The sequence below is a fragment of the Pinus tabuliformis genome, chromosome 5_2 (assembly GCF_031772625.1).
Source record: "Pinus tabuliformis cultivar Carrire ecotype Pingquan chromosome 5_2, CPIR1, whole genome shotgun sequence".
NCBI lineage: Eukaryota > Viridiplantae > Streptophyta > Pinopsida > Pinales > Pinaceae > Pinus > Pinus tabuliformis.
In genome coordinates this window covers 594,169,527-594,186,540 of record NC_142306.1, presented here as the reverse complement: position 1 = coordinate 594,186,540, position 17,014 = coordinate 594,169,527, and the positions used below count along the sequence as shown (strand labels likewise).

The window sequence follows — 17,014 nt, the reverse complement described above, 5'->3', positions numbered from 1 at the left end:
TTCAACCGGTTACATTAATTTCCAACAGCGTATCAAATGCAGGAAAAATCCCACATCTATATCTAAAACAGCAGGATGTTCATTCGGTTGACATTTGTTTTGGAAAACACGCATGTTCTATCTCGAAAACACGCTTATTATAATATATGTGTCTGTTTTGCAGGTTCGAATAATAGGTGTCTATTTTTTTTGCAGGTTCGAATGGAAATCCAAATCGACCGTAAGACTTTGGTGGAGAACACAAACCAATTCGAAAGCACAACTTACAGCCATTGAAAGTAAATGTAGGCAGTCACTGCTGGAACCTTTTGATGTTGACCAATCATCCAGGTATAGCAGCGCTCCACTGCTCCAATCCGTGCCAGGGCTGCCCAGCAAACGCAGCAGCATTCACCTCAGCGGCTGCTCCTTACCACGCACAGCAAAGACACCAGCAGCGCAGTCCGCACGCATCAACAGTCACGCAAAGCGCCTCCAGTCAGCTTCTCCAGCACCTCACCTCCAACGAGCTCTGATACCAATTGTTGGATCAGGTGCACAGTAAAATTAAATAAACACAGAATTAACACAGCAGAAGATCAAACACATAGAACACAGCTTTTTACGTCACTCTGGGCTAGTCCACCAAACAGGCATCGGCAATGCTCATTAATCAAATTTGGAGATTACATCAATGAAATTCTCACACTCACACCCAGCTATACGTATGACAACCTATTTTATAGCAGAGAGAACCTAACTGCTCTCACATCAAATTTAGGATGCATTAATTTGCTCCCAACAACCTGGAGATAATCCAGCAACAGATTTTCTATTGTTGTCACACACTGGGATTTTGTCTATTTTGTCTAAAACAGAAAAATCTCAACATACATTAAATGCAATAAGTGGGATCTATTCAATCTAACTTTACCTAGATTTGCACATAGCATCATCTATTGAGATTTTGAGATATGAGACATCACTGTGCGCAAATTATTTGTAATGTTTGATTTACAAAACTTGGGTTTAATGATATGAATTTCAATTAAGAAGGCATGGAGGGGTTTGATTTTTTCAATTTCAATTTTATGGACATAATACCTGTTTTGCAGGCGAGAAAATTTGGATATTGTGTTATTATTTTTCAATTTTTTGGATGATAATTATTGTATCGGTTTGTAGCGAAATGATATCTAGCAAGCCCTTCTTTTTCAGCGTACATTTTATTATAATTGTATCAAATGAAGCTATCATAGGACACAATATGATAAGACTATGTTATTTTTGACGTGGTTTAATATTTGAGCAATTTACAGTATGTGCCTATCAGAGAAATGGACATGTTAGATTCTAATCATCTGCATTTGTACATTTGGTTTTATATTTTTCGTCATTGCATACAAAATTTAGAACAAACTAGTAGCGAAATACCTCGCATCAATAATTATAAAAGTGTGGTGAATCACCAAGGAAGAGAAGACTGCAACAGTTTTCATAGGAGAGTCCTTTGGAATTTTTAATCATTTAGTCTCCATTTGTGAACTAACATGTAGAAAAACCTCTTGTTGATGGCCATTACACAGAGGGAAGGAAATCAATAAACATTTGACTCAGCTCATAGAATGGAGAATCATTGAACAAAGTGTATCTGATTCATTTCAAATAGGATTTTAAAAGCATAACGTTCAAATAGGATTTTAAAAGCATAACGTAAATGAATGGATTGTTATTTTTAAATTGTGATATTTTAATTTTTATTCATGATGTTAGAATATTAATCAACTATTTGATTTTATTTGAAATTCAAATTTTAAAAGTGAACCTGGAAGAGGTGTACTGTTTAACTTTACTCGTATCCTTCATATTCCAAAATCAACAATCTACCCTCACTCAAATTTACATGAATAATCCCATCTCTTCAAACTGATGAAAACCCACCTCTTACTAACAACTACCATGAGTGCCAATGGAAAATCTAGTAGGAAACACACCATCCTATCTCTTAACTCAGAATGGTCCCCTTATGTTAGGAACTTGCTTGATAAGATATAAATGGTTTCTAGTATTTGCAATTTACAAATGTATTGTGTGTTGTATGAGTTATAGTTGATTTGTCGTACTAGTTATAGTTGAGATTGTAGATCCTAGCAATAGTGATGATGGAAAAGAGGAAAATAAAGACAAAGCCATTGATATATGCACATCAGGATAATATTGTTGTTTCTAATGGTGATAATGATGTGTTGAGTGTGCCGGGAGTGGTTACGGAAAATTTGTTGAAGTTACCAATGGAGATGATATAGAAAATAAAAGTGTTGTCTGATCTTGTTGAAGACCAACTTTCATGAGGGCTCCTTCCAAGGTTTAATTTGGATATAGTAGTGTATATTGTGAAAGCCCCCCTCACTAAATTGTTTAACTTCAATTTTTTGAGAATTATCTTATGCCTTTGTAAAATTTATGATCAAGGTCCTCGTATGGAATATTAACTATAAAATTACATTCTTCCTTTTATTGCGAAATTCATATGAAGCCAAAATACATTTGTAAGAACCACTCAAGTTTTCTCTAAATTGATTTTCTATGGCAGTGAGCCATTAAGAGAATTCATTGAAGAACATGCAATAAGTAATAATAATTAATTTCCAATATTATCTAGTAAAGTATCATTAGAATTCCATTAAGGATAGTGGAATATTGAATTTATCTTTCAGGGATGTAAGAATACATTTTAATAAGTTGCAATGAGAAGCATTCTCGTTGTTCATTCTTGTTGTTATCGGAAGAAGTGAATGTGTGGTTATGTTGTTTATTAGAGGTAGTTGTCTAATTTTAACATTTCAGTTCTAGTAAGGAATAAAAGTATATTTGTGGCTATTTTGTTTATTTGTGAGTAGTTGGCTATTTTTGACATCTAAATTCTCTTAGGAATTAATATAAAACATTATTTTATCATTTGTTGTGGAAAATTTCTCATAATTTTGTCTAAAGATGACTTCACCATTATGTATTTTTACATGAACATTTAATTATCCACTAAGATAATATTTTGAGATTTTTTTTAAAGATATGACAAAGCCATTTTGCATTCTTGTGTAAAGATTCATTGATTCTCTCCCTTTTTTTAATAAAATGTATACTTCAGAATTTTTCAATATATATTTTTTTCTAGAAAAAACCTAAATGAAAACTAATAGCTCGAACACTATAAACAAATGAATGCATATGTAAATTTTAATATACCAATTAGCAATTGATTGTCCATTAAAAGTTGGGCTCTATGTCCTACAAGAGGAAATTAAGAGTCTCATGGAATTGGAGATTGGAAGCTTAATTTTGATGGGGCCTCAAAAAATAGAAACAGGGAAAGCAGGTACTGGTGCAACAATGGGGGGGGACACTAAGACATTGTAAAAGTTTTCCACTCTGAAGGATCTCATTTAGCATCTAAAACTTTAATCTTGAATTTGATGGACTGACTACCAAATAATATCAAAGTTGGATTTGATGGATTGACTAGGGGATTTTATTCTTGCAAAACTCTAAGACTTCCAAAACATTGTAACAGAGGGTACTCAAATCAGAACAATCAGGATGGATAGAAAAGATAGATCAACGACTTCAAAATCAGCCTCTTCGAGAGGGCAACCTCCTTTACATTACTCAAATGAAAAATTCTTGGATGATACAAATGACAAAACCTCCTTCCTATATATAGGAGTATAAGGGGTCACAATATAATCAAAGGTGACATAACAATAATAATATAAGGGCACAACAATGGGTCAAATGGTTGCCTCTGGCTGAATGGTGGTACAACACTTCCTTCCATACTACAGCAAAAATGACCCCATTTATGGAAATTTATGAATATCACCCACCGTCCATCACATCATATTTAAAAGAAATTTTAATGTTCAAGCAGTGGAAGATCACATCGAGCATCAACAACAAGTTCTCCAACTCTTAAAGGATAACCTAACTTTGGCACAAAATATAATGAAACAACAAGCAAATAAACATCGCAGTGAAATTTAATTTTGATGTAGGTGACTGGGTATTTCTACAACTATAACCATATAAACAAATGTCCCTCAAGAAAGCTAAGAAGGATAATAAATTATCACCAAAGTATCATGGTCTGTACAAGGTGTTGCAAAAGATTGGTAATATGGCATACAAATTGGAGCTTCCTACAACTTCCCAAGTGCTCCCAATTTTCCATGTTTCATGCTTAAATAAGTTTATTGGTGACAAGCTACCAATTCAAACAATATTGCCAAAACTTGATGAGGAAGAAAAAATCATATTGGAACCTGAAGCAGTCACAGAAACAAAAACTTGACAACTACGAAATCAATCAATTTCGGAGTATCTCGTCAAGTGGAAGAACTTATGTTAGCATCCAACCCTAACCCCCTTATTTATGTAATAGGGTCGAGTTATAGTTATAGTTAATTAAAGAGTCAATAAAGCCCATATTAATAATTGTAAATGGTTCACCCGCATTTAAAGATGGGGCCACAGTTAGTTGCAAATGGGCCATGGTATTAGATAGATGGTATTAATAAGAACCATGGTACTGACCCATGGTATTGCATGTATGAATCCTATATAAAGGATAGAGACTCCCCTTAAGGAGCATCATGTCTTATTTTGTAATTGAGCCTAGCTCTATTGGAGGTTTCCCCCTCGAAGAGGCAAGTGAACATTGCTTTCCTTTCTAAATAATAAAATACATGTTGTTATTTCTTATTGTTCTATGTTTTGGGTATATTTCTTCGCATATTTGGTATTTTGGTATCTTCTCACAGGTCAAGAGCATAACAAGTGGTATCAGAGCACTTTCCAGGGTTGATGGGATCTCCATTTTAGCAGAATTTTTTTTTTGCTAGAGACGTGTTCCAGCGTCTTTAAACCACTGGATCTGTCGTTGAGCGCATAAACCCGCAGATTTGGGGAGGCATGCACGCAAGAAATAAAAGAGGTGGTCACGCTTATTGGACTCCCTTGTAATTGCTGTGGGTACCCCTTCTAGTAGTAGCGCATTAGACAGAACTGTGCATGGACTGTCTTCCAAGAAACCTCTGGGTATATCGAAAGCCCCCTATGCTCTCTTGAAACCTTGCCATAGATAAACCATCAGTTGTCTTGCTGCCACAGTACACCGAGAACAGTACTCAGGGAGATTACTTGTGCATACGATAGGGCAGTTGGGTTTTACGGCTAAGGGTACAGTTGATCCTCCTTGGTTAGTGCCCTGAAAGATTGGGTTGAGTACTACTATTGGACCCTTATGTATATTGCGATCTGTAACACCTGACACTCCTTGAGACCATAGTTCCCTTGTCTCTCTCTAGATCACGCATCATCTTTTCCAAATCAGATTTAGCAGGTTGGGTTTTGTCACGGCCGCAACAATCAATTCCGCCATTCAAATCTATCATATATGCCATTCAGATCTATCAAATCTGCCAATCAGATCTATCAGATTCGTCATTCAGATCTAACAGTTTGGGTTCTGTAGCAATCGCAACAATCAGATCCGCCATTCAGATCTAGCAGCAAGGGTTCGATCATTGCCACATTCCTACTCATACTCTACAGTCAAGGGTTTTGCCAATAGATCTGACTATTTGTGTGGCTCCTATACCTGGGCATGATTCTCACAGGACATTGGGTAGAATTAACTTTTCTGGGACGCTTATAGGAGACTTAGCCCATAAGAATCAGGTCAACAGGCTGAGCAAGGTGCTACCATTCACTTGTCAGCATCAAAATTTTGGGTGGTCCCAAAAATTTTTTCACAGTAATGACAAGTGCATCAGATCTATGCATGGTACAAACCAAAGCTCAAGCTATGGCCAATGAGAAGATTGACGGCCTTGAACAAAAGTTGGAGGCATTAACGAAGCAGATTCAGACCTTAACTGACATAATTACAAAGGGCAAGTCGGGGGAACAATCAGAGGCATATGATTTTAATGAAAACCTTAAGGGTGAGTCTAGCCATTCTCTTCACTTCTATCGAAACCACCAATAGTCCCAAGCTTGACCACCCAAGCTGGACATGTATAAATTTGATGGCTCTCATCTAGCCATATGGCCAGCACAAATGGAGCAATATTTCACATTGAATCACATCTGAGATGATGCGACTAAGCGAAGTGTGGAAAGCCTGTACTTGGACCAAGAAAGATAGTAATGGTGGTAGTGGCATCAACGTTGCTATGCAATGCCAATGACTTGGAAAATGTTCTCAAAAGCCCTTTCTGATCGCTTTAAGCATGAATCTAACTTTTCGGTCGTCTTACTAAGCTCCAACAGACAGGCATAGTGCAAAAATATATTAAAGCCTTTAAATCATTATCTTTCTGCACAAGAGGTATAGCAGATGAATTCTAATTGGAATGTTTTATCAGTGGTCTCACAGATGCCATACAAGCCCACGTCCGAATGCAACACCCAGTCTCATGGCTGGCAGCTTGCAAGATAGCTCGTGAAGTAGAACACGCATTAGAGGCCTAGTCGACTCGTCCAAATTTCATAGCCAAGGGACGCCCCACCTAGACTCTGAGCACTACCCAAACACTTAAGGTTCAAAAGGTGTCACCAGCAGAAATGGTGGAAAGAAAAAAGCAAGGATTTTGTTACTACTGTGATGAGAAATACTCCCCGGGGCATAAATGAAAGGAACCCAAATTCTTTCAAATTGATGCTACTGATCACGGTTCATCTGAGGAAGCCCCACCATTTGAGGGACCAGAGGAGGAAGATGAGGACAACCAGATGAACAATGAGCTCCCAGCTACACTTGAAGAACCAGTTATCTCGCTTCATGCTTTGGCAGGAATTTCTTCTCCCCAAACTCTCAAAATCAGAGGTTTTATTAAGCATCGCCCTGTAGTAGTCTTGATTGATAGTGGCAGTATGCATAACTTTATCCATCAAAGAGTCGCTGAAGTAGTGTATTATTTTGTTAGAGTAGTCTCTAATTTCTAGGTCCAGATTGTTGATGGGGGGACAATGAAATGTGAAGGCCGCTATGAAAATGTCAAACTTCAAATGGGGGATTATCACCTAAAGAACCACATGTTTGCCATCAACATGGGTGGGTGTGACATTGTCTTGGGTACTGAATGGCTCTGCACACTTAGCCCAATCACAATGTATTTCTAGGAGTTATATATGAACTTTAAGCAGAATAACCACACACATAACCTTCACAGACTCCAAGCAAGTTATCCTTCTATCATCAGCTTGCATAGGATGGAAAAATTATTAAAAAAGGGCCACCATGGAGTTATAGCCCAATTTAATGCCATCCAGGCCTTCAAACGAACTTCTCTTCATATTCATCCTGAGATGCAACAGGTCTTAAACAACCATGTGCAGGTCTTTGACAAGCCTCATGAGCTTCCACCCTCGAGAGGGGAACATGATCATAAAATTACTTTGGTCCCAGGGGCACAGCCACCAAATGTGTGCCCATATAGATATCCTTTCACCCAAAAGAATGAAATTGAAAAAATCATCAAGGAACTCCTGGAAGCCGGTGTCATTCTCCCTAGCATTAGTCCTTATTCATCGCCTGTGGTCATGGTGCTCAAGAAAGATGGGGAATGGCGTATGTGTTTAGACTTCAGGGCCCTCAACAAGTTGATGGTCAAAGATAAATTTACCATCCCAATTGTTGATGATTTGCTGGATGAACTAAATGGGCCTCAATTCTTTACTAAGCTCAACCTTCGCTCGATCGAGCTATCACCAAATTCGCATGAAAGAAGTAGACATTCCAAAGACTACTTTCCGAACTTGTGAAGGCCATTATGAATTCCTGGTCATGCCATTTGGTCTTTGTAATGCCCCATCTACTTTTCATAGCCTCATGAATCACCTACTCAAACCATATCTCATAAAATTTGTCCTTGTTTTCTTTGATGACATCCTCATCTACAGCCTCATCTGGGAAAAACATCTTCAGCATGTAGATCTACTCTTGCACCTGCTCTGGAAGCATAAATTATTTGTCAAATTGTCCAAGTTCTCTTTTGGCATGGAAGAAGTTAAGTCTTTGGGCCACATTGTGGGGCGTGAAGGTGTCAGGGTGGATCCCAAAAAGATCCAGGCAATGCAGGATTAGCCTCAACCAAATACCTTGAAGAGTTTGAGAGCATTTTCGGGTCTCACTGGCTACTATCGCAAATTTTTCCGCAATTATGGTCGCATTGCTAGACCCCTCACTCACCTTCTCAAGAAAAATTCATTCCTCTGTAATGATGAAGCGCAATAGGCATTTATAGCTCTCAAACTTGCCATGTGTTCCACTCCTATATTGGCACTACTTGGCTTCACCAAATCTTTTGTGATTGAATGTGATGCTTTAGGTACGGGTATTGGGGTTGTCTTAATGCAGGAAGGTTGAACCTTGGCCTTCACTAGCCAACAACTAAGTGAGACAAACCTGGGACAATCTACCTATGATAAGGAGATGATGGCCATCTTACATACAGTGGATGCCTGGCAACCATACTTATTGGGGTGACGTTTCCAAATCTGCACAGACCATCAAAGCCTTAAATATTGTTTGGAGCAACGCCTATCCTCGCCACAACAAAATAAATGGCTAGCCAAAATGTTGGGATATGATTATGAGATAATTTAAAAGAAAGGGAACAAAAATGTCGTAGCGGATGCTTTATCACACCAATTTGAGGAGGAAAGCACCCTGCTAGCAATCTCTCTTCCCATTCCAGAGTGGATTGAAGAGGCTCGCAAGGAATGGTTTTCACATCCTTCACTCTTCCGACTCATTAATAAATTGCAGGCAGATCCAAATTCCACAGCAGGCTACTCTTGGCAAGATGAGATTCTTCACTACAAGGACAAAGTAGTGATATCACCAACATCCACCCTTAAAAGTCACATTTTGGCAAAGTTTCACTCATCTCCCACTGTAGGCCATTCAGGCTTTCAGAAAACTTATGCTTGCACTCAACGTTCATTCTTTTGGACAGGCATGAAAAAGGACATTCTTACTTTTGTAGCTGACTGTGATGTGTGCCAGCGCCACAAAAGAGAAATAGTCAAATCCCTAGGCACATTAGAGCCATTGCCCATCGCTGCCTCAATCTGGACGGAGGTTTCTATGGATTTCATTACTAGTCTTCCAAAGTCAGGCAACAAGAAGGTCATCATGGTGGTTGTGGATAGACTTTCTAAGTATGCTCATTTTTGTGCCCTACCCCACCCTTTTACACCATCTTTGGTGGCTCAATCTTTCATGGACCAGATCTTCAGATTGCATGGCATGCCCACTTCCATTGTGTCTGATCGTGACCTGATCTTCACCACTAACTTTTGGCAGGAACTCGTCAGGCTACAAGGTACCCAACTACAACTCAGTACTTCCTATCATCCCCAAACTGATGGCCAAACTAAAGCATTCAACAAATGTCTGGAGACCTACCTCACGTGTTTCACTTCAGAAAAGAAACATCTATGGGTCTAGTGGTTACCTCTAGCCGAATGGTGCTATAATACTAACTATCATGCCACCACCAAAATGACTCCATATGAAGTTGTTTATGGTCAACTCCCTCCTTCACATACTTCTTATATCCAGGGATGCTCGAAGGTACAAGCAGTGGATCAACTCCTATAGAATCGTGCAACCATGTTGGCCCACCTCAAAGAGAATCTCCATCAAGCTCAAAATTGCATGAAGCAATAGGCAGACCAACATCATTCAGAGCACAAATTTCAAGAAGGGGATTAGGTATTCTTGAGGCTGCAACCATATTAGCAAACATCACTCAAAGACAAGGGTTGTCAGAAACTATCTCCAAAATTCTACGAACTATATCAAATACTTTAGCACATTGGAGAAGTAGCCTACAAGATAGCCTTGCCACCCACTGCAAAAATCCATCGCGTCTTCCATGTCTCATGCCTCAAGAAAGTGGTTGGGAACCATTCCAGAATTCAAACCAATCTACCAGAATTGGATGAAGAAGGTTCAATTTGGCTCCAACCTGAATAGGTTCTTGACACGCGAGAATGGCACTTGCACAGCCACACGATCAAGGAATTCCTCATCAAGTGGAAAGACACCTCTCCAGAAGATGCGACCTGGGAACCAGCCACTGTTCTTCAGTAGTTTCCGCAGCTTTAGCCTTGAGGACAAGGCTATTTTTATGGGGGAGGGCATGTTAGGGTCCAACCCTAACCGCCTTATTTATGTAATAGGGTCGAGTCATACTTATAGTTAGTTAAAGAGTCAATAAAGTTCATATTAATAATTGTAAGTGGTTGACCCACATTTAAAGAAGGGAGCATAGCTAGTTGCAAATGGGCCATGGTATTAGATAGATGGTACTAATAAAACCATGGTACTGACCCATGGTATTGCATGTATGAATCCTATAGAAAGGATAGAGACTCCCCTTGAGGAGCATCGTGTCTTATTTTGTAATTGAGCCTAGCTCTATTGGAGGTTTCCCCCTCGAAGAGGCAAGTGAACATTGCCTTCCTTTCTGAATAATAAAATACATTACAGAATTCAAACCAGTCTACTGGAATTGGATGAAGAAGGTTCAATTTGGCTCCAACCTGAATAGATTCGTGACACGCAAGAATGACACCTTCATAGCCACACGATCAAGGAATTCCTCATCAAGTGGAAAGACACCTTTCCAAAAGGTGTGACCTGGGAACCAACCATTGTTCTTCAGTAGTTTCCGCAGCTTTAGCCTTCAGGACAAGGCTATTTTTATGGGGGATGGCATGTTAGGGTCCAACCCTAACCCCCTTATTTATGTAATAGGGCTGAGTCATAGTTATAGTTAGTTAAAGAGTCAATAAAGCCCATATTAATAATTGTAAGTGGTTGACTCGAATTTAATGAAGGGACCACAGTTAATTGCAAATGGGCCATGGTATTAGATATATGGTATTAATAAGAACCATGGTACTGACCCATGGTATTGCATGTATGAATCCTATATAAAGGATAGAGACTCCCCTTGAGGAGCGTCATGTCTTATTTTGTAATTGAGCCCAGCTCTATTGGAGGTTTCCCCCTCGAAGAGGTAAGTGAACATTGCTTTCCTTTCTGAATAATAAAATACATGTTGTTATTTCTTATTGTTTTGTGTTCTGGGTATATTTCTTTGCATATTTGGTATTCTGGTATCTTCTCATAGGTCAAGAGCATAACAACTTACCTACTAAATATTCCACATGGGAGGATGGGAATTTTATACAAAAGCATCCAAAACTACTCAAGCGTTGAGGAAAACACTTTTTTGAAGGAGAGGGGCATGTTAGGTTCGTATAATACTAGTGATTCCCTCATTACTATTGACATTGTAGCCCTTATTGTTATTGTTGTGCCCCTATTGTCCCCATATTGTTATTATTGCGCCCCATAGAAGCCCACTATTGTCATTGTTGTGCCCTTATATTATTATTGTTATGTTGGTTTTGATTATATTATGATCCCTTAGACTCCTATATATAGAAAGGAGGTTTTGTCATTTGTATCATCCAAGAATTGTTCATTTGTGTAATGTAAAGGAGGTTGCCCCCTCGAAGAGGCTGATTCTGAAGTCGTTGATCTATCTTTTCTATCTTTTTGTGAGTTGGTTTGTTAACACTCTATGCAAACTCCCCACAATTGAGGAGAGAAACTGTGACAATTCCATCTTCTGAGATATGGAGAAGGTTGAAGGCCTCCCTCCCGACCGAAGTCGATGTTGGATCTCTAGTCAGGCCTATGTCAATGGAAAGAAATTGGAATGTTCTAAGCGAGAGGACGAAAAACATTTTCAATGTTTAGTGCAGAGTTTCAATAAGTTCATTTTAAGCTACAATGTCACCTATTAAGTGCAACGGAGCTGAGGAATATGGTTGAGGAGGGTTTTCACTGGGCCGACTTTTTACCATGGCTCCAAGGTGTCGTATGTGTCATCGGCGTCGCTATGAGAGACTCAGCCTGCAGACAAGAACTCTGCAACGCTGCATATAGAACCTCTGCAGAGCTGCATATAGAAGGAGGCAGCGTTGCAGGGCTAGCCACTGTCATTTCCCTCCACAGGATCGACCTTAAGAGCCAAGTGCTTTAGCTCACTAATTCTCTTCGAACCACTGGGCTGCGAGGAAATGGAGAGTGTTGAGCGTGGTTGGATCAACATTTGTGACAGACCACTGAAAGGAAATCAACTAGAGATAAACAAAAAGGAAACTGGCATGAAAAAGCGATGTAATTGGTGGGTCGTTCTGCTCGAATTCTAGGCATATTGCTTCCAGGAGCCAATTATTGGTCAGTGGAGCCACATTTTTTGCTGGTGTGTTGACTGTAGGATCAACACATTCTCCACTAAGTGTAGCCTTCGTTTATTGTTGCACAGGAGCTGTGAAGCGCCGAGCTTGTAGCTACTTGGAATTGATTCCTATGGTATTTTTGGATTGTTTAGCCAAATTTGCTCTATTTTTTGCTCTGCTTGTCATTAAAATTTTATTCTTTGAAAAACCATGGCATGAGAAAGTTGACCTTCATTTTTGTGGTGGGACATTTTGGTTATAATTATGTTTGGTCAAAATCAAGGGTTGGAGTGTATCAAGTCATGTAAAATTGTATTGATATATGTTTGGTGGAAAAGATTAGATGTTGACAATTAGTCTGGCCACCTATTGTCATGAGTTTGAGTCTCTTTGTTGGAATTGGCCATTCCAACAATAGACAGATTTATTTACAAGAATGATTAACAACCAGATATGATGAAGACATGACAGTGAAGATGGCATCAGAGGATAATGATTGGAGTTGCATAAAAGATTAAAGGATGATGGACAACTAGGTGAAAGTTTGTGTGAGTTTGTGGAATAGACTCACTAGCATGATGTATTATGAGTCACACATATTAATTGTAAGCAAGTCTAGGATGTTTTGATAGTGGTATTTGTAAAGTATGTACTTGGTAACTCCAGAGTTGGAGTTTGTAATGTAAGCCTGATGAGGCATGTGTACCCCCATAAAGTTTGTGGTAATCTTAAAACCACTTTGTAATTGCAAATTTGTGGTTAGCCAGAAACCATTGTGTAGTGTTGGTTTGTGGTAAGCCAAAAACCACATGTGTAAGTGAAGTAGATAGGGATTCTTGTAGGCATGGTTTAGGGTCAGCCAAGAAAACCCTTGGCATGGTTGAGGGTGAGCCGAGAAAACCTTGGGCTTGGTTAAGTCGAGTCTCTCATGAGCCTTAGTGGCTGGAGTGCCTTAGTGGCATATTTGTGGCCCATAGTGGCTAGAATGCCTTAGTGGCATATTTGAGGCCCTTGGTGGCTGAGTTGAGCCTTTGTAGCTGAGTTGAGCCTTGGTGGTTGTGTTGAGCCTTGGTGGTTTAGAACCCTTGTTGGCATAGTTATGGGTAATCATATAAAACCTATGATGATGATGGAGGGGGATTACAAGGACTGGTACAGGTACATGTGTGCAGTTATAGTGGCTGAAATAACCATGTACGGAAGGACATCCTAGTAGACTGGCGATTGCAGCGGTTGGCAACCATTCATTCTGGTGGATGGTTGCTCCTTTATATGGACATCAACATATTCTTTTGTTATGTTTGACCACAACTAGACTTTGCAAATTGATATCGAGACATGTAGTCACTAATGGGGAGTGCTAGAAAATGTAATTCTTACTTGTCTCAGTTGTAACTTTCTATGTAAAGAAGTTTGTTCCTATTCTATAAGTGTGGTTATATATATGTCCCTAGTTTGATGTGTGGTTAAGATATTCTTTCAACTAAGTGATTGTACATCCAAGATCATTTCTCTATCTCAAAACAACACTTCTTGTATAAATATAATATCTTAATTCATCAATAAATACAATTTTCACAATCAAATTTTATCTTGCTACTCTACTACATTATAAAATAAAAAATGTATTAGGTAGTACACTTTATTATTTACTCGTATTATATAATTGTAAGGATTATTATTGTGATAGCAGAATCATTTACGGGAGAAAACTTGGAAATTGATGCGATATATTCGCTTTTCTTGTTCTTCCAAGCTGATATTACTCATAATTTCACTATCATATACTTTGATGCGATGCATTAACTTCACTTAACTTTCGTGATTGTTGATATACTCATAGTACTCGTAATTTCATAGTTATATATTTCGACGCGTGATTATTATTTCTTAATTTAATTATTTTATTGTATGTTTTTTTTTATATTTATAAATAAAATTTAATAATATTTATCAAAATGAGAAACATAATATATATAAATAGCCTTTTCGGAGCTGAATTAAAAAATAATAATAATAATAATAAAAAGAGAAATCTCACATTATAGCTAAAAAAAGTTGATTATTAGGATAGGATTCATAATTATAGCTAAAAAAGCTGATTATTAGGATAGGAGTCATAATTTTGTTGTCAAAGTTTTGTCGGTGATTACTTAACTGTGCGATTCGATAACGTTGAATACTCAATTCATTATTAATGGTGTTATTGTGGATTAGGCTGCTCGGTCAAGGAAATATGGACGACGATCAATATGATTTGGTAGACGACAGGGACATTACCAGCAAGGAATGGTATGGTGACTAGTCGTCGTCCCGATACGAATTTAGAACGGCCCTATAGAAAACCCATGTATTTGGATCCAAGTTCCAACAGCCAGATATTTCAACATCTGCGCCATTATTCCAGAGAGAACATTAGCTTAGGCAAAGTAATCGGTCAGTAATGATTCCATGGCGCAGACTGCATGTTCTAGCCTTCAGCTACATCGTCATAACACTTCTACCTACACGGGCCATGGGGGAGGATCTTCGACGCACCAGTTTCGTGCTCAACGGATTCAAAGGAACCAAGTTCATTTTCGAGGTGGATGCTTCACTCATCCGCTCCAGGATCGTGCTCTCCCTTACAAATCACACTCATTTCAGACTTGGCCGCACGCTGTATCCAATTCCCATGAAGATGAAAAGGAACGAGACGCTTTCCTCCTTCAGCGCTACCTTCGTTTTCTGCATGGTGCATCCCCACTCTGACGCAGACGGGGAAGGAATGGCTTTCATCGTCACGCCGGCCAGCAGATCTCCAGTGCAAGCTGTGTCATCTGAGTATCTAGGCTCGCTGAACGTCACCAGCAACACGTAGCCATACAATCACTTGTTGGCAGTGGAGTTCGATACGATCCAGAGTGTGGAATTCGATGACCCCAACGACAACCACGTGGGTTTGGACATCAACAACCTCACCTCGGTGGAGACAAAGCCTGCTGGCTATTGGAATGGGAAGAACTTCCATGGATTTAGTCTGAAGAGCGGACGCAACATACAGGCCTGGATTGATTACGACCATCTTCAAAGCCGGCTCAACGTTGCCTTAACATTTGCCGGTTCGCTTGGACCACAGAAGCCCCTCATATCTCAGAAAATCAATATACAAAACGTCCTGCAAGAGAGGATGTTTGTTGGTTTTTCAGCGGCTACAAGGAATTTCGGCGAAGATCATTTAGTTCTCGCGTGGAGCTTTACCACAGAAGGCACAGCGCCTCCCCTCGATACTTCTCGTCTCCCTTCGTTCGCTAACCTCTATTCCAAGCGTCCGAGTCAAGTATTCATAGTCAGCGTTACAATAGCCACTCTGATATTCTTCTTGCTGGTCGTTGCGGCCTTGTTTCTCAGAAAAGGCAAGCACAAGGAAACGATCAAAGAATGGGAGTGGGAGTTCTAGTCCCATAGATTCACTTACAAGGAACTCAGCCTTGCCACGGGCAGGTTTCTGGACGAAAACGTTTTGGGGCAAGGGGGTTTCGGCAAGGTTTACAAGGGGGTTCTCCCCAGCAGCGGCGAGGAAATCGCAGTGAAATGCTTAACTAAGGAGTTCACAGAAGGAATGAAAGGGTTCGTGGTAGAGATCTCGACAATGGGGTGCATGCAACACCAAAACCTGGTTCAACTCCGGGGGTGGTGCAGGAGGAACACGCAGCTCTTCATCGTTTAGGACTACATGCCCAATGGTAGCCTGGATAAACTCATATTCGGGAACTCGATGACGGTCCTACCGTGGCCACGGCGTTACGCGGTCCTGAAGGACGTGGCATTGGGATTGGTCTATCTACACGAGGAATGGGAGAAGAGGGTTATCCACAGAGACATAAAGTCTAGCAACATATTGCTGGATTCGGAGTTCAATGGGTGGCTGGGTGACTTCGGCCTTGCCCGACTGTATGATCATAATGAGAACCCGGGGACGACTATTGTTATGGGAATGCTGGGGTACATAGTGTCGGAACTCGTACAAACAGGGAAGGCCATGCCCAGCTCGGATGTGTTCAGCTTTGGGGTTCTGCTGTTGGAGGTGGCATGCGGGAGGAGGCCCATGGATATGTTTAAGGACGCGGAACAAACAATTTTGGTGGAGTGGGCGTGTGAGTTGTACATGGAAAGAAATCTGTTGGAGGCAGCGGTTCCAAAACTTGGGAATGGAGGATACACTGTTGGCGAGATGGAGAAGGTGCTGAAATTGGGGTTGTTGTGTTCTCACCCAGAGCCGGCGAGCAGGCAGGGAATTCGCCATGTCTGCCAAATACTAGAAGGCGAAGCTCCTCTTCCGGAAATCTGCAAGTCTTCATTAAACATGAGTATTATAAGTTGTTATCCCCGAAGGAACCTAACAGGTGATAATTATCTGGAGGAAACGTCGACCAGAAGCCTGTCAGAAAAAAGGTTCAATTTGGCTTCCGATAATTCTGTATCCTGCTAGCACGGTTATGTGACTAACGTTAGAATCCTGCAGAGAGCATTAAATGCAATACATGGTGATCCGAAGCATTTTTGTATATCTATATATATATATATATATATATATATATATATATATATATATATATTATACTTAATGCTGCCATTCGAAATGCTCATCGATCACCAGGCCTTCGTGGGAGCAACAGGTTACAAGGCAATAATAAAATTTTGGAAGGCGCCTTGTCATTGCTAACCT

At 39.8% G+C, this 17,014-nt stretch overlaps 1 protein-coding gene and 1 pseudogene across 1 annotated transcript in view; both read left to right on the top strand.

The window, feature by feature from the left end:
• LOC149160393 (L-type lectin-domain containing receptor kinase IV.2-like) overlaps positions 1-15,745 on the top strand; it is a 37,026-nt gene extending 21,281 nt beyond the window's left edge. The window contains exon 2 of the mRNA XM_089434608.1: positions 15,189-15,745. Coding sequence (XP_089290734.1) covers positions 15,189-15,745 — 557 coding nt within the window. The remainder of the gene's footprint in view (positions 1-15,188) is intronic.
• A 318-nt stretch (positions 15,746-16,063) lies between these two features.
• Positions 16,064-16,777, top strand: LOC149160392 (L-type lectin-domain containing receptor kinase IV.2 pseudogene; annotated as a pseudogene).
• Positions 16,778-17,014: the final 237 nt, after the last annotated feature.